We start from the raw sequence: 18844 nt of genomic DNA on the forward strand, positions 1-18844 counted from the left end.
GCTGCCTGGCTTCGCCTCCCGGGCGGCCTCTGCTGAGGAAGTCCCTGGGAGCACAGCTGACTTGGGGGAAGGTCTGGGAAAAATCTCCCTGCCTTTGGGGGGGCCGGGGCGGGGGATGAGCCACTGCTGATGAGAAACCCCGGATAATCATCGGTAGGTGGCTCTAGACGGGTTCAGACGCTCTCCGCGCGGCGTGGAGAGGGTTTGTGCAAACACTTCCCCGCTCGGTGCCGGGAGGAATGCAGGAGGAGGCTGCCTGTGGTACATCTTGGACTGTTCGAGAAACGTGCCTGCGCCTGTGAAGTTGCAGGGGGCGGGGGGGGGAAAGGTGAGGCCGGCACCGGGTGGGGCAGCGCCCGGGAGAAGGAAAGGGGGACCCCCGCCCCGAGTGCGCGCGCTGCCCATGGACACCCCTGCTGCCCAGGGGGCCAGGCCTCCCCCTCGCTCCAAGAAGCGCTCCCCGCCGGCCCCTGCGAGGCCCGTGCTCGCCCTGCTGCTGCTGGTCTCCATCAAGCAAGTAAGAGCGGTTTATGATTTGGATTGTCATGGTGCTTGCTGTTAGGGTCAGTTCTGCATCTTTTCTGATCCTAGAAGCAGTTTCGGGCTCTTGCAGGCAATTTGGGAAATATAAAACAGTATTGAGGCGGTCATGATTAACCATAAGCCTGATATTCAGAGGTCATCACTGTTAATAGTTTGGCGTATTTCCTGCAAATCCTTTTTCTATGCCTGTTTCTGGGCAGCCGGAATTATGATGCATAAAGTGTTTTGTATCCCGGTTTTCCCCCTTTACACCATTTTATAAACATTTTCCAGTGTCATCGTGAACTCTGTAAATAGCATTTAAACTCGTCCCATATATGCTCCTATCCGGTTTTACAATTTTCTCAGGCCTGAGTATTTAAAGGTGGATGGCCTGTGGGTTTTTTTCCTTCTTTCCTTTCTCCTTTTCCTTCCTTTCTTCTTAGTATAAAAATATAGAATGTTCATTGTTCAAAAAAAAATAAACATATAAAATCCAAAGAGGTATAAATACCAACTGTAAATCACTGTATTCCCACCGCCCAGAAATCACCCTCATTCGCCTTTGGGGGCTTGTATTTCCAGACCCCTTTCCTGCTATTTATTTACACATAGGGCCTTTTCCCTCCCAACAAACATAAGATCAGACTGTAAATATTATCTCGCTATCTGCTTATGTCTTAAGGAAATACACTAAGAGCTAACACAAACTAACCCTTCTATTGAACAGGGCTCTAGGGGCGGTGTCAGGTGTGTCCCTCGCATTAATTCATTTCATGCCCCTCAAGGGAGTCCCTCCTGTTAATCCCACTTACAGATGAAGACACTTTTCTGTGTCGGCAAAGGTAGCCCCAGGGCGTGATGTTTGAGGGCTTCAAGGTTGTCTTATAATGTATGTGACCAACCTCTGCAGGTGGGCATTCTGGTACATTGTTTTGTTTTAAGATTTTATTTATTTGACAGAGAGAGAGCACAAGTAGGCAGAGAGGCAGGCCGAGGGAGAGGGAGAAGCAGGCTCTCCGCTGAGCAGGGAGCCCGATGCGGGGCTCAAACCCAGGACCCTGAGATCACAACCTGAGCTGAAGGCAGGCGCTTAACCAGCGGAACCACCCAGGTGCCCCAGCTTGTTTTATTCTTGTCCAGGGAGACTAGACTTTGGCCCCTTTTCCCATTTGAGGTTCCATTTTCATATTGGACCATGATGTGAAGGAACCCCAGTCCCATTCATCTGAGAAATGCAGGTAATGAAAGTTCTTTGAGGAAAGGTTCTCTTCCTCCTTTGGTCCATGGGTGGAGTTCATCCCTGTGTGTAGCTTTGGGATTCAAAATCCCTCCTGCCCCCACCTAGGGAGGGCCGTGGTGCCCGGTCTTGTAAGTGTTCACCTCATCAGGCTTTCTTTGGTTCTAACCTGGAACCAGACAGGCAGAAAACACCTGCGAAATTCTCTGCGTCTGATCTCTCCCAGAGGCTGCCTTCAAGCCTTCGCGGACTGAGGATGTGAGCCCGATCGATGGTTTCGTGGAATCCCTGTGGTGGTGGCAGCCTCTGGGAAGCCACTAGCTCGATATTGGCAGGGCCGTTGCTGGGAGAGTCCACACAGAACTCACGTTCTTGCTTCAATTCTCCGGACATCTCCTATTACAACTGCGTACACTCAGCTAGCTGTCCAGTCTCCTTCCCCTTGTACACATGATCGTGCCTTGCCCACTGGGTGCCAAAGCATTGCTGCAGCACTTTGCATTCTATCATTAAATGGGTCTTGCTAAATCCCCACCGCGAGCCTCTCACAGAAGTGTTATTCCTGAGCCCATTTCACAGATGGGGAAATAAAGGTTCATGGGAGTTAAATGACCATCACCTGCCGTTATGTGACTTGTGAGAAGTGAAACCACTGTATCTGGCCAGAGGCAAGTCCTGTGTTCGCTCTTCCCTAGCATTCCCACGGAAGCTGTGAACACATGACTAGGTATACGTTATATCAACAAACTTTTCAGTGCCTCAGGCCGGTGGAGGACACTGACATTGTTCCTTTCGTCTGGCGTGTTCCTAATCAATAATGTGCCTGTGAGCAGTGTCCCCTCCCCCATCTGCCGTTGCGTCTGTCCTCAGAACCTCTTTGGTCTGTCTGTCCTCCAGGGTGCGTCTATAACCCCAATGAGCACCCCCGCACCACACACACACACTTCTTGGTTCTCGGTCTTAAATCCCATATTTTTCCTCCAGATGTTTACATTACAAGGCTTTGCTAGACTTTCATGATGGATTTTGCTCACAGACGCGTTCCCTGCATGGAATATAAATGACCGTGGCATGTTTTCTGGCAGGAAGTCTTCCCAAAATTCACTTAATGAGAAATTCTCAGGGATAGTTTAGTTTCCAAATTGGAGCAGTCCACCACCACCCCTCCTCCCCGGCTAGACTCATTTAAATTAATTAGCAGTTTGCTTTGGGTTCAAAAACCATAAACTCTCTCTCTAAGGCTCTTTGGGAAGGGAATTTGTGGCTCTTTCCTAGATTGCCGATGGGAGCGTAAAAAGGTGCATGTTTTTAAATTAAAAAAAAAAAAAAAGCTTGGCGAGGATAGGTTGGCAGTCCATTATCAAAAGCCTTTAAAAATGTGTATACTCTATGACCCAGAAATTCCAATTGAAAGAATTTCTCCTAAGCAAATAAAGATGTGCTCAAATATTTAATTGCGAATATTTTCAGTACAGCAGCATTTATATTAACAAGCATCTCGGCCAGTGTAATTGTTCGATGCTGGAGGATTTGAAAACTAATTTGTATCACAGTCATTCACAGAACATCACGAAGCTGTTAAAATGGTGTTTTAGAAGTATGACTCTCGAAAAAGATACATATTCACAGTGTATCTTCTGATGAAAGCGTAAAACTAGATGATTTCCTTTTTTGGTTAAAATAAAAATGGACAGAAAAAGAAAAAAAGGAAACGGAAGCATGTGCACCGAGAGAAGAGTCCGGAAGGAGATGGTAATTTCTGATACTGAGATTATATTCCAACTTCTCCCCTTTTGGGGCTTTCTTGCAATTTTAGTTTGATTTACAGAGAGGCGAATGCCTTCTTGAACAAAGAATACAATAGAATGTATTGAAAGCAATGCACAGAAGGTCTTTTTTCCCTTTCCCTCGATTCTTCCTCAGCCAAGTTAGTCGTTGATGCTGGTTGCCCGTGCAAGGGAAAGAGGAATCAAGATCAAGTCGATTTTTCCAGTTAGAAAACATCCATTCGTGCTATTTCCTTTCCTCCTTACCTTGTTTGGATCTGAACTTGGATTTGCCTCTTACGTTTTTCGTGTCTTTAGGACAAGTACCTGGGAAGATAGTCTGTTTGTCCAGCTCCCCTAGATTGACCAAATTTGGTGCTTTGTAGGGTTCCTTCTTCTTCTCTTTCTCCTTTCCCTCCTTTTTCTTCTTCTGACCATGGCCATCAGTCATGGCAAAGGGCAGGGAAAGAGAGTAAAGTTAGTCCAGGGACAGAGCTCACGTGCATGACTGATTTTATTGTCTCTTCCTTGGCCAGTTCCAGTGAGGTCCCTGATGATATAAATAGCACTTTATCCAAGAAAGGGTCTTACTTCGGAGGCTTGGAGGATTCTGGAAGCTGATGATTTGGTTATCAACTTATTTGCTGAACTTGTGAAAAATAATATAGACCTAGCTATAGTCCCATTAGGATGTTTATTTTCTTAAACAACGTGTTAATAAGCTTCCATCTTGACTCTTGTGCCATAACTCAGAGACAGAAAGTATTGTGGGAGATTGAAAGTTTATTGGAAACTGAAGCTTAAGGATAAATGCCAATTATTTCCTCATCATTTTCATCATTATTATTACTCATTGGCCAATCCCATGGGTTCCAGATTGTGTGCTAAGGTGCCTCAAGGCACCACTGTGAGCTCATAGGCCTGCCGTAAGATATTTTAATTTTTCAAAGGAGGCAAAGAGATACATGACATCTGCCAGACCCCGCAAATTACTAGCACGGTTTCAGCATTAGATCACGTTCCATTCCCTTTGATGATGTCGTATCTCTGCAAAGCTGTTTTTGGTTTTTGTTTTTTGTTTTTTTCTTGCAGTTGCTGTGATGAAAGGCAAGTACTGCACAAACATCAGTGTGGAACACGATGGTGCCCAATCTGATTCCCAAGTTTGGGAAGTTGTGCAATCTCCAGCAGGCACTCAGTTGTTAGGATGCGAATACTTAAGTTGTTTGGCCCTAACTACTCAAAAAATGGGACTTTAGGTATTTCTTTTGGCTTAGGGGTACTGTGGAAAAATAATGGAGTCACTAAGGGCGCCATGATTTGAGAAAGTTTGGTAACCTCTGGTCTAACCATGCCTACACAGCTCTTCTTCAAAAAGTTGGCCTTGTGATTCTCTGGAAAGGATGCAAAAGAGCTATTCACAGACCCCATCATGCATTCCATAGTATTGGGGGGTGGGCCATGCTGGGCAGAGGAGACAGAGGGTAGACCGGACTAATGACTCAGAAGGTGGAAACTTACCACCCACTGGGCTCATAGGTGATTGGGTTTTTTTTTGTGTGTGTGGGGGGGGTGTGGGTGAGCGTAGTGGTTGTGATGCTGACTGTGTGTATGTATTTGTGTTTGAGTGCGTTTTGGTGGAGCATCCCCCCAGTTCACACGGGGCTTCTCCACTCACTGTTGTTATACCTGTTGTTACACCTGTCTTCCCTCATTCCTCCAGGCTGTCTACCTGGCCCAAGAAAGCATTTGAGTTTGTTACCCTTGTGAGAGGACACGAAGCCTCAAAGCCAACTGAATTGGATGATCTTATCCCAGATCACCTACCTAGCCCTTCCTATGTTCATCCCCTCTCTGACTCCACCCCACACCTGTTCCTCTGTTTCTTCAGCTGAAAATGAGGACAGTAACTCCTGACCTGTGCTAAGGGCTTGTATTCAGGGATGGAGGGCATGTCTTAGCCTTCAAGGAAAGTATGGGGTAGCGAAGGAGATGGACAAATGAAACACCAATGATATACAACATGATGGGACACAAGACTTAGTCATGCGTGGGGTCACAGGGCACTGGGGAGAAGGGTTCCTAGCTCAAGATTTCAGTGACAGAGGTGGTCAAGTATGATCAGGGTCATTAGGCTTGAGTTGAGCCTTCTGGGGTAAGCAGGGAGTGGGCCAGATGAAGATGAGGGTGGAAGGGAGGGCCAGTGGGAAATGCAAAGATGCAAAGCCACAGAGGAACATGACTGGGGTCAAGAGGCTTGGCCCCGGGGTGGCTGAGTTGTGATGTCAGCTCTATAGGCCATGAGGGGAAGACTTTAGGCAGGACAGCCCTGGGGACCTATCCCTCTGGAGCAATGTGGACTGGGCCAGAGGTGGAGGAAATGGGAGGCAGGGTTAGACAGGAGAGAGGCGTAGGACAGAATCTGGTGCCTGGTTGGATGATGTGGAAGGAGGAGGAAGGAGGAACCAAGGACAACTCCTGGTTTCTGGTTTGTGACTGGTGGTGCCAATACTGATTGGTAGCCAGCCAACCATACATTGTCTTATCTTTAGCAGATTCTAAGTCCTTTAGGGCAGAAACTGTGTTTTGTCCATCACTGCATCCTCTTCAATTCCTCCCTGATGCAAAGCCTGGCACACAACAGGTGCTCAATAAAGATGAGTAAATTAAAGAAGAGAAAACCCCTTTAAACCCCGCTGTTGTGTTAAAAACAAAACAAAACAAGTAGTACAGATACACAATTAGATGTTGTTAGACAACTCAATTATCTGGAAAGCCCAAGGTTCTATGGGAGGGGATAGTTAATGTCAGAAAGGCAAAAATCCCAAGGCCTCAGTATAGTAGCAGAGCATCTCTCTACCCGGTCTTTGACTTTGGACCCACAGGCAGCCAGGTGGGATGGCACAGGTCCCTACAATTCTTCCAGCCTTTCCCTGACATATTATTGGGCCCTTCTTACTGTGATGCTTCTCTTCTTCAGATCCACATAATCTTAGGAGCATGCATCTATTCATCTGGTAGGGTGTGACGTTCAGGATGAGCATATTGCCTCCTCTTAAAATGTCAGCCTCACTTGAAGATTTTTGGGGGGAAAAAGTCATATCTCTATGAAAACCAATATGATTAGATTATGGAGTGAACATAGAATTTGTATGCACCTTTAAGATAGAACATAAGATGCCAAAGAAGTTCTGCTTCTTGGTGCAGGCCATTATGGCCACTTCAGTGGGAAGTTTTGAGACTCGTGGTGAAATGATCACAAGGTTGCCTCTGTAGTGAACTGGGAGTCACCATGGTTTTCTTCTGCCCAGGTTACAGGATCCCGCCTTGAGGAAACAACTCGCAAGTGGGCTCAATACAAAGAGAAGTGTCTGAGAGACTTGCTTAAGGAACCTTCTGGTAAGCAGGTGTATTAGTTATCTATGGCTGTGTAACAAAAAGCTTCAAAGCTTAGGGTCTTAAGGCAATCATCATCATCATCATCATTATCATCATCACAGTTTCTTTGGGTGAGGAATTCAGACCAAGCACAGTGGGGGTGACTTGTTTTTGCTCTACAATATCTAGAGTTTAGCTGGAAGGCTCAGTGGCTGGCGGCTGGAATCATCTGAAGGCTTGTTCGCACTTACAACTGATGGCTGATGGTGGCTCCCAGCTGAGAGTCCGTTGGCCAGAACACTTTCACGTGGCCTGTCCATACAGACTAGGCTCCTCACAGCATGGTGGTGAGGCTTCCAGGGCAACCATGACCAGAAGCCATGTTGCCTTTTATGACCCAGCCTCGGAAGCTATTTTTCCCATGTTCAATTGGATCAGATGGTTACCAAGGCCTACCCAGGTTCAAGGGAAGGGAGGAGAGACCCCCACCTCTCATTATAAAAGGGCATGTGGCATGTGAGACAGGGTATACATAGATGCATAGATGTGACTATTTATCTAAAGTCATCTGTCACAGCACACTCACCACCAAATCGTGTGACATGAGCAACTGTCGTAGATTAACCTGGGTAGGTGGGTGGGAGGAGGTCCTCATCCCCCAGGTTGTTATCTGAATCTGAGTCATAATATTTCTCCTATCCAGGTCTACACTAGGGTTAGGGTGTTCTAGAAAATATGTTAATCGTTTGATCAGTCCATGGCCTCTCCTGCCCTCATGCTGACTCTTTGGGTGTATCCAGATTCTTTTTTTTTTTCTTTTTTAACTGATGAAATCTGGCCTCTCCTTATCCTCCTGCCTGCTCTCAGATGATTTCATTCAGGGGCTTGGAGGAGGACAGGCTACCATAAACTCTCTCTTCCTTTTCCTGACCCAAAGAATCTCAGCCTTCAAGCCATACCCCTCTCCCTCTGAATATTTCTTCAGCCCAGGCTAGTGGCAATCAAAGCTTGATATCTGTTATAAGAACCACCCCTCACTTTAGGGAATACTGCTTTCTGAAATCAAAGTAGGGCATGTCCTCTTTATCTGGAGTCATGCCATGAGCAGCTCGGCCAGGTGAGCGCTGTTTCACACAGACCATGTGCTGACACTTGGCAGCCAGGTCTACAGGATGCCCTGAGCCGGCTCATAACCTGGCAGATCTGCATCTGTGGGGTCCTGATGCCAGTAACGTGGTTGTTCAACCTGAGTGGCCCCTGCATGCTAGCCCCAATAGGGAGCAGACAGGAATGATGCTTAGTTCCCAGGAGTGAGGAGCTTGCAATATGGGCATTTGGGATCCAGCCTGAAACCCCTTCACTTCATTCCAGGAGGTCGATAAGGCTGTGCCATGTGTTTGTAGTGTCTCATCGCCAAGCACCAGGGTGTAACTCGTCCCCTGAATTGGAGATGGTGCAAATGTCTCATAATGATTTTTGGATTGGTCTTCAAACAGAGAAATATGACCAGATAGAGGTTATGTGGGATACGTGCAGCCAAGAGCCTCAACTTTACAGATCCCCCTATATCCACAGGTCATTTTGCACATTTCACAATAAGGGTGCGCCAGCATCTAACTGATGAAAGTTTGACAATTCTTTAGTTAATTATGGAACAGAAGGCACTGGCTGAACTCCCAAGTGTCCTTCTGACCCCGAGTTTGTGTGATAGTTCAGTCTATGTAGAATAAACCAACATCAGCGTGACGTGCACACTAACATAACTGACGGGACCACTGCCAAAGGTCAGGTTGGGTAGACAAAGCCAGTGCTTGGGGGTGCATTAAGCATTCCCTCCTCCCCACGCTGTTCCTCATCCTTGACCTATCTGGACAGGGGGACACCTGGGCTAGTTCCTGCATAGGGTACACCAGCTTCCCATGCCAGGAAGGGGGCTCTGCCTCCATCAGTGGCCCTGGTGCTCCAATATTGCTCTCATTCAGGACGTTTTCTCTCCACAGGGACCTTTTGTAATGGAACCTTTGATCGATATGTGTGCTGGCCTCATTCTTCTCCGGGAAACGTCTCTGTTCCCTGCCCTTCATACTTACCTTGGTGGCGTGAAGGTAGTAAGTCTTATTTTACCATTTTTTGGCAGTTCCCTTAAAGGCTGGTCCCTCCTGGGTAGGCCAGCCACAGAGCAATTAGAGAGAGCACACTCCAACCAAGTGCTTTTCTCAAGTCCTCTTTCCCCACAGAAGGTCTCTTTCTTCTCTGGGCACCTCCTCTTGCCTTCCTGAGATTCTTCTGTGTCTGGGTGCTCCATTAATGCAATAGTTCTCTTTTCTTTGAAGATTGGAGAGTCCAGGTCCAGCTACCACAGAATTTGATGCAGTGAGAGTTGTTATGGAGAGGAGAAAGAGGTGGGGGAGAGATTGGGATGCTCACATCCACAACTTGGGTTTGCTGTATGGAGAAGAAGGGCATCAAAACTACCCTTGCGATAGCACTGAAAAGTAGTGCTACTGGATGGTGCCGTTAAGCCCCATGGCACTTGGATGGAGTCTTTAGCCGCTCAGCTTGCCCCCATCTTGCTTGAAGGAAGTGGCTCTTACGTAGGACCCCAGGAGTATATGTTGCTCCCACCTGCCCCAGCAGGCCAGCCTCTTGGTTGGTTTATTCTGGAAGGAGGAGAGAAACCATTACTAGTTAGAACTCTTTTGCCTTGGACTGAGGGCCGTCAAAGAATAAGAAAAAACTATTCTCAAGAAACATAAGCAATTACAAAGTTCCAGGCAAAACCAAGTGGGAATGGGTTACTGAGGAGGTGAGATAGTGATATTATGTATTTAATTGCAGCTCAGTAAATCATCGGTTAAAATCTGGTCTTGATTTTCTGAGGCCTGTAGTGCAAAGAGAGAGAGTTTCCAAGAGAGAGAGATGCCTTTCTGGATGGGAGGGCTAATGACATGTTCTGTGGAGCTATCCTTTGGTGAAATCCAGTTGGAAGTGACCCAGGAGTGATGTTTACGGGGAGACACCCGAGTTTGCTGGACTGCAGAGTCTGGATAATTGAGGGAAGCACCCCTTTGGGAGCCAGTTTAGTGGGGTAGGGAGAGCACTGCACGTGGAGTCTAGAGCCCATCCATCTCTTTTATGCTCTGCGACTTTGGGCAAGTGTCCAGAGCCCTCTGAGTTGTTTTCTTGTCTGTTAAGTCCAGTGAACAACAGCAACTCTTGAGGTCCGGTTGAGGAATGAATGAGAAGACAGGCACAGAGTCAGCTGCACAGTAGGTGCTTTGTAAATGGAACGGAGACTGAGACCAAGGTCAAGCCCTCAGATTCCTGAAGGTCTTTAAGACCCGGATGTCCATGGATCTCAGGGCACATGGAACAGACTACCACTGCCCAGCTCCTCCGCCTACCCATTCTTCCCATGAGCTAAAAATGGAGGTCTATTCCACCTGAAGGGAAAACGTGGTCAAAAATCTAAACTTACAAAGAAGTTGAGTTAAAGGCTTTTTTTTAACGGGTTCTGGGCTTCTAGAGTGTCCCAAAGGGAGTGTGATTCACAGAAGGTGGGAAGTTACTCTTCCACTCAACATCCTGTGCGTTAAACGTTAGAATCCAAAGGGGTCCATACAGTGAGAAGAAAACGTGGAGGCAGTGGAAGCGTTTAGAGCAGAAAGAAGGAGAAAAAGTCTGGGGAGATAACACCAGAGGAACACACACTACAGTCAGAGGGCAGGAGGCAGGATGGTGCCTGACTATACACATAAGGCCGGGGCTTGATTGCAGAGCAGTTGTGTCTGACACCAAGGGTTTCAAGCTTCCTCTGGAGGGTGAGATCCCATGGAGCCACGAAGGCACTGAGGTATGAAAAGGACTTAATATGATTTGTGGTTTGGGGGTATGACGTTGATGGCTCTCTGGGTAGAAGAACAGGGTGAGGGGCAGGGAGCTGACATTGGAAGCAACTGCAGGGATCCAGAGAAAGGGACCGTGAGAGTGTGGGTGCAGGCCGAGGCAAGACGAACCATCAAGACTATCCGATGAAGCAGGAGATGAGGGACAGAGAGGGCTGAAAGGTGGGAGGAAATGAGCTCACACCCTGTCTGGTCCCACCCATGCTCACCATCATCCGGGTGGTGGCTCAGGGCCCCCGCTGCTCACATCTGGTGTGTCCCCCAGAGAGCAAGGAGGTGGGTGCAGCTGCCCCAAAGGGGAAGGAGGGCCAGTAGGAGGTTAGGTCAGAGAGTATTGGGAGCCAGAAATCACAGGGCTTTGTGGGAGGCCCGGGAAGTGCTCTGACTTGTTGTCAGAGAGCCTTTGGAAGATTTGGAGCGAGGCATGATGTGGCATGACTGCTGTGTTAACCGTAGACCATGTGGGGCAAGAGCATCGAAGGCATTTGTAATAATCCGGTCATGAGAGAGTGGTGGCTCCAGGGAGCAGGGAGCAGGGGGTGAAAGCCGAGAGGCAATGTTCAGATTCTGGGTAGGTTGGAAGGTCCAGGTGACAGGATTGGCTGATGGGCCAGGTGAAGGGTAGGAGAGACAGAGAGAAAGCAAGGATGACTCCAAGGTTTGGGGCCCAAGGACTGGGATGATGGGTTTGCCATCAGTAGAGGCTGGGACATGTGCAGGTGGCTCCGGTTTGGGGAGAAGATGAAGAGCTTGCTTTGGGGAATGGTGTTTGACAGGGCTGTTAGACACCCTCGCAGAGGCTTTAGGTGGGCAGGGGGGAAGTACCCCATGGGTGTCCTTCCATTACACTCAGCAAATAGTCACCATTGGTCCACGCTGTGCGGGGTCAGGAGTGGGAAGTTCGGACAAGTTCCGTTGTTCATTTGCGAGTCCAGCCCCTGGTCTTCCGGGGGGGGAGGGCAATTCCTTTGGGGGAGGGCTCTGGGAATGGATGTGACTGGGTCACAGTAGCCATCATCGTGGACACAGAGCTGGCCTGTCACTTACACACACACACACACACACACACACACACACACACACACACACATTTAATCCTCCCCCAAACTGGGGAGGGCTGGTACCATTACCATGATGATCCTCAGCTCTTGATGAAGACACTGGAAGTCTCGGACAGTGGGAGGGCCACAAGCTCAAGGCCACCAACCTTGTAGGTGGCCAAGCAGGCTCTGTCCACCCCCTTCACCTCTCCTCTTTGCGTCCTGAGACGCAACGCCTCTCTCTGACGGCGCACCAGGAAGCCCCAGGTCCGCATCTCCCAGCTGGGCTGCACCTTTGAGAGCTCTCACGTCTCTGAGTCACCAGGGACTATTCTAGCTCCAGAGACTTTGGGTAAACACAGCAGACATTAGTGGACCGTGGTTTGTTACGAAACGTAGAGGCTTCCGTGTTTTTCTTTCCGTCCCAAATAAACAGCAGAGATGCTAATGAGCCCCTCCCCGACGAAGGGAAGTGAAAATCCCTTTTCCCTGGGATTTTCCACAGCTTTGTGGTGAGGACGAGGGCCTCACCACGTGCTCAGGAACGGGCTGCGTGCTCTGACCTTTCCCCTAGAGCTGTGTTTACTTTCAGAAAACTCAGGAAGGGCCTACAGATACTGCTTGGCTCCGGGCACTTGGCAGACGCTGGAAAACTCCACAAATATTTGGCAGGATGACTCCGAATGCTCCGAGAACCACAGCTCCCAATACAACGTGAGTCAGCTTGGCCCGGTGATGATGGGCCCCGGGCCCCAACCAACCTCCACCAGGCAGCCCCCCCGGTAGGCTTTGGTGGCCACACAAAGAGCCGTCCCCCAAGAGCTAGTCTGTCCGCACTCCCCTGGGGAAGGTCCACAGTCACATGATAGCAACCTCTGGCAGCCACTGAATTTCTTCTGCAACGAGGGTGATGTGCAGACCCCTGAGGCCGCTCAGTTTCTCACCCCTGGACTAGTACTGGGGTGCATAAAAGCGTGTACATACCACAGGCACTTAGTAAGTCCTCAGTGAATGGTTTCACAGATTCCGAGTTAGTAGGTATGTGGTGGGGCCTGGGCATCAGACTGGTACCTAGTTCCCCAGGTGATGCCAATGTGCGGCTGACGCTGGGACTCGGGTGATCTCGAGGAACCCGCCAGCAGGTGTGGGATGTCTGCAGCCTCCTCTGGGCTCAGGCCCTCAGGGGGCAGGGACAGCAAAACCAGAGCTGAAAACTGCACTTCCCAAGACCGGAAGTTAAGATTTCTCTCTTTAGAAAGGTGAGGACTGGGGCATTGCCTCCTCCCCTCTGCAAATGGCCATATTTCCAAGAATTCAAGTACTTAAAAAAAAAAAATCCCCAAAACATAAAAAAACAGCTTCTGGCCATGTTGGCCTGTGTTTCTAATAATGGGTTGACATTTTGCCCACAAAAGGCTAGTGATAGTAGATCTTTGCTCTTCAGAGTGCTAGCAAACAAAATATGTGATTTTCTTCCATCTCATCAGTTAGGGGTCCTTATGCATGATAAAGGATACTCTTTAAGGAAATTGTGTTTGTGTGTGTATATGTATGTGTGTGTATAATTTTAATATATATATTTTAAGGAACAAATTTAGTTTCCCATACCACATAAGATATATCAATTGATATATACCTATTTTTTAACATTTTATTTTGAAGTGTCCAAACACATAGAAAAATTAAAAGAATAATAAAATAAGCACTCACAAACCCACTATCTAAATTCAAAATGTATCAACATCCCCCCCAACACCATTTGCTTTTGCTTTGTCTCTGTCGTTGTGAAATATTTGACAATAATTTGCAGGCATCGTGAGGTTTCATCCTTAAATATTCATCAGATCCTTCCTAAACAAAGTCATTATTCCACATAACTACAATACCGCTATTCCAATTAACATCATATCAGCTAATGTTTCATCCATATTCAAATTTCCCCAATTTTCCCCTCCAATTTTTGTAGCTTTTCTCCCCTGAACCAGAGTCTAGTCCTGGTTCATATATTGGAGTTCATTTTATATCACTTTAGCATGTTTTAATCTAGAATCTCCCCCATTCCAGCCCATGACAGCCCAGGACACTGGCTTTTTGAAGACCCCCAGAAAACTTTGTTGTTATTAGATGTGTCCCTGCATCTTCTGTATTTCCTTAAACTGGAAGTTGGTTTTAGAGGCTTGGTAAGACTCAAGTTAATCCTCATAGGTGCTGGGTACACACCATATATACATGTATACATAGCATCACGCCAGGAGACCAAAATGTCAGGTGTCACTACAATGATGTTCTGTGTGATCACTTGGTCTCGGTAGTGACAGCCAGATCTCTCCATGGTATAGGTACTTCTTCTTTTCTATCTGACCAGTAATTGGTGGGACGGTACTTTGGAACTGTGTGTGTGTGTGTGTGTGTGTGTCTTGTTCACTAACAAACCTTCATCAGTGTTACAACCTTCCTTGATGATGCTGGCTTGAGTTGATTCGAGCTCTGTCATTTCTTCTGTATTTACTAGCTGGCATTCTTCTGAAAAGAAGACTCCTTCCCCTTCCCTCCAGTTTTGAGTATCACTATGAATTTACAAATTGCTTTATTCACTTATTATTTTGGTGCTCAATGTTTTTCTAAATTTAGCTAGTGAAATCCCTCCAAACTGCCTCCTTGTGTCCTTTTGTGATAATCTCACTGGTCTTGGAGCACTTCCTTATTTTCTGACATAAGAAAATGGTCCAAGCTCATCTCATGATTTCCCTGTTCCGGGTCCAAATCGGCTATTTCGTCAGAGTTCTGGATTCTCTAAGTGGACGAATGTTATTAGAAACCAAGATCCCGGGGCGCCTGGGTGGCTCAGTCATTGGGCGTCTGCCTTTGGCTCAGGTCATGATCCCAGGATCCTGGGATTGAGCCCTGTGCCAGGCTCCCAGCTCCGCAGGGAGTCTGCTTCTCCCTCTGCTTGTGTTCTCTCTCTCTCTCTCTCTCTCTTTCTCTCTCTGATAAATAAATAAATAAATAAATATCTTTGGAAAGAAGAAAGGAAGAAAGAAACCGGGATCTGAATGCTAGGTGTGTTCACTACCACTACTACTAGATCCTAAGACCTTTGTAGCATATAGATTTAAAGGGGAAAAAAACAGATTGCAGCATGTTTTGTCCTTAGACTGTATCCCATGTTCAGAGTACTGTGTTCATAATTATTTGAAATAACTGTTTTCTCTATGTGGTCATGGTACTGATTGGATATATAGTTTTATTCCATTGTTTCTATTAGTGTTAAGGATTGGCCTTTTTCTTCTCTCTTTCCCTTCTTCTGTCTTTAATTTTATTTTTTAAAAGATGTTATTTATTTATTTGAGAGAGAGAGAGCACAATGAAGGGGGAGGGGAGAGACAGAGGGAGAAGCAGGCTCCCCGCTAAGCAGGGAGCCTGATGCGGAGCTCAATCCCAGGACCCTGGGATCATGACCTGAGCCAAAGGCAGATGCCCAATGACTGAGCCACCTAGGCACCCCTTTAATTTTGTTTTTAATAAATAAAATATTGGCAGGGTTTGAAAACCAAGATGATATAAGAAAGTACAGTCAGAGAAACCACGCTCCAATCACTGTCTCTACCCTATTTCTGGTCACCCCCAAATGATAAACATTTTTATTATTTTCTGACTTATTTTTCCCTCCTTTTTTCTTTTTCTTTCCTTTTTATCAAATTATAATATACATCTTATGTTTCTCTTTGCAAAACTAAGCAAATATATTGTTTTACCATTTTTCTTACATTGAAAGAGGTATACCAGATACCTTATCCTGCATCTTGCCTTTTTGACTTAGCAGTGTGTCCTGGAATTACTCTATAGCAGTACCTACGAACATTTCTCCCTTTTTTTCTTTCACATTTGCATAGTACTCTACTGTGTGTATCCACTATAGTTTATTCAGCCACTGTCCTCTGACCATTGGGGTTATTTCCAGTCTTTTATTATTAATTATACCACCTCAAATAACCTTGTATGCATATGTTGGTTCATATTTGCTTTTGGAAGAATCCCAGAAATGGGGTTGCTAGATTAAAAGGTAGATGCAGGGGCGCCTGGGTGGCTCAGTCGATAAGCGTCTGCCTTCGGCTCAGGTCATGATCCCGGGGTCCTGGGATCGAGCCCCGCATCGGGCTCCCTGCTCAGCGGGAAGCCTGCTTCTCCCTCTCCCACTCCCCCTGCTTGTGTTCTCTCTCTCGCTGTGTCTCTCTCTGTCAAATAAATAATAAAATCTTTAAAAAAAAATAAAATGTAGATGCAGGGGTACCTGAGTGGCTCAGTCAGTTAAGCGTCTGCCTTCAGCTCAGGTCATGATCTCAGGGTCCTGGGATCGAGCCCCACATCAGGCTCCCTGCTGAGCAGGGAGCCTGCTTTTCCCTCTCCTTGCCCCTGTTCATGCTCTTTCTTGTGCATTCTCTCTCAAATAAATAAAATCTTTAAAAAATAAAGAATAAAATGTAGAGGCATATATAATTTTGCTAAATATTGTCAAATTCCCCTCCATAGGAATTATGTCATTTTGCCCTCCCTTTAGCAGTGTGTGAAAACGCCTGTCTCCTCGGTGCATGCATGGTACACGCTAATTATGAAGCATTTCATAAAGAAGTCTAAGTGACTTAAGATTCACCTGTTGGTACTGAGAGTGAGCTGGAAACTATCTGGGTGTTCTAGGGTCACTAGGGAAGGGGCTAGATTTTACTGGAGCTCTGACTATAGAAAACAGTTTAAGAAACTCCTCTGAAGGAGTGCAATGAAACCAATTGTACCAGGTACTGGTACAGTTGGGTACTTACTTAAATGTGTTAACCTCACAAATCCTCATATACCCACATAACATAAATGATGCTCAAATGACTCATGAAGGTCTTGATATGCCACCTGAATCATCAATTTAAAGAAATCACGCCACTCTGTGTGGAGAAACACTAAACATTTCTCTGCTTTCAAGATATTTATAGCCTATCTGGAAAGACAAAACAAATGCGAACAACCATTAGTGAATAATATAACTAATGCCCCAATTTGTGAAACAGACCACAAGTGCTTTGGAGTTCAGAGTTGACAGTACACACAGAGGCATTCATGGAGGACTTCTTGTAAGAGGTAGGTTGGTGCTGGTTTTAGAAGGATAGATTTAGTTTTGAGTTGAAGAGAGACCAACAAGAGCAGTTAGAGACATGACAGGATTATAGAGCTCTTGATGGGATCCATAGAAAATAATTCTAGATAGAAATATGGTTGGGCTTGATTTGGAAAGACTCAAAGGCTACACAGAGATTTCTGCATCCAGATCACCATTACAAGAAATGTTAAAGAAATTCCTTAACACAGAAAGACATACACATCTTATGGAATTTTTTATCAACATAAAGGAATGTAGAGTACCAGAAATAGTAAATATGAGGGTGAACTTTTTTTATCTTATTTTTAAAAATCTTTTAAGAGATGTGATTAATTAAAGTAAAAATAGTAACAATGTATTATGGGGTCTAATATATGTACGAGTAAAATGTGGGACAATAGCACAAAGCCAGGATGAGGGACATGGAAGTATGATAAGTTAAAGATGTATACTGTAAACATGAAAGCAACAACTAAAAAGCAAAATGAAGAGGTATAGCTAATAGGCCATGGAAGAAAAAATGGAATAAAAAAATACGCTCAAACCAAAATAAGGAAAGAAAACAAAGAAAAGATGGAATGAAGAGAAAACCAAGAGATTTAAGCTCAACCAAATAAATAATCACATTAAATGTAAATGATCTAAACACCCTAAGTCAGAGGTTCTCAAATTGCATTAAGAAGATAAAACAAAATAAAATCCAACTCTATTCTGTCTATAAGACCCAGGCAATTGATTTTTGACAAAAATGCTAAGGCAATTCAGTGGGGCAAAGAATAATCTTACCAAAAATAGCACCAGAACAACTGGACGCTAAATAAATAAATAAATAAATAAATAAATAAATAAATAAATAAATAATGAACCGCAACCTTTGCCTCACACCATGAATAAAAACTAACTAGAAATGGATCATAGACCTAAATTTAAGAGCTCATGCCATTAAACTTCTAGGAAAAAACAGCTGAAAATATGAAGGCTTTCGGTCAGGTAAAGATTTTTGAAATAAGACACAAAAAGCACAACTATATAAGAAAAATTTGACAAATTGAACTTTATCACAATAAAAAACTTCTGCTCTTCTAAAGACACTGTTAAAAAAATAAAAAGGTAAGCCATAGAATGGGAGAAAATGCTTGCAAAACACTTACCTGACAGGAGATTTATATCTACAATATATAAAGAACATTTACAATTCAAAATTAAGATAAACAATCCAATTTAAAAGATGACCAAATATTTGAACAGATACTTTACCAAATGAGATACACAGATGGCAAATAAGCACATTAAATGATTCTCAACAGCATTAATCATTAGAGAAAAGCAAATTAAAACCATAGTAAGATAGTACTACATACCCATTAGAATGGCTAAAATTTAAGGGACTGATTATATGAAGTGTTAGTAGAATCTAGAGCAGCTGAAACTCCTAATCCACTGTTGGTGGATACATAAATTGATACAACTTATTTAGAAAACAGTTTGGCAGTTTCTTAAGTTAAAACATACACCATACTACTCCACCATTCTATTTCTAGATATTTATTTGAGAGAAATAAAAACCTATGTCCACATAAAGACTTATGCAGAAATTTTCATAACAACCTTATTTGTGAAAGCCAAACTCTGAAAACAACTCAAATGTCCATCAATAGGTGAGTGGATAAATAAATTGTGGTATATTCTCAATGGAATACTACTCAGCAATAAAAGGTCAACTATTGATACATGCTATGACATGGATGAATCTTAAAATAATTATTCTGAGGTAAATAAGCTTGGGAAAGAAAGAAAGGAAAGAAAGAAAAGAAAGAAAAGAAAGAAAGAAAGAAAGAAGAAAGAAA

General features: G+C 45.1%; 1 protein-coding gene across 2 annotated transcripts in view; it reads left to right on the forward strand.

Annotated features, from left to right (window-relative positions):
* Nucleotides 1-217: 217 nt before the first annotated feature.
* GLP2R (glucagon like peptide 2 receptor) overlaps nt 218-18844 on the forward strand; it is a 55806-nt gene continuing 37179 nt past the window's right edge. The window contains exons 1-4 of one of the 2 annotated variants that reach the window (XM_073881708.1): nt 218-517; nt 6840-6927; nt 8907-9011; nt 12426-12565. In XM_073881708.1, the coding sequence (XP_073737809.1) occupies nt 404-517; nt 6840-6927; nt 8907-9011; nt 12426-12565 (447 nt within the window). In that variant the 5' untranslated portion in view covers nt 218-403. The remainder of the gene's footprint in view (nt 518-6839; nt 6928-8906; nt 9012-12425; nt 12566-18844) is intronic. The other variant, XM_025863907.2, reaches the window with a different exon arrangement.

Source organism: Callorhinus ursinus, unplaced genomic scaffold (genome assembly GCF_003265705.2).
Source record: "Callorhinus ursinus isolate GAN/ISIS: 27379988/994484 unplaced genomic scaffold, GSC_fseal_2.0 scaffold43, whole genome shotgun sequence".
Taxonomy (NCBI): domain Eukaryota; kingdom Metazoa; phylum Chordata; class Mammalia; order Carnivora; family Otariidae; genus Callorhinus; species Callorhinus ursinus.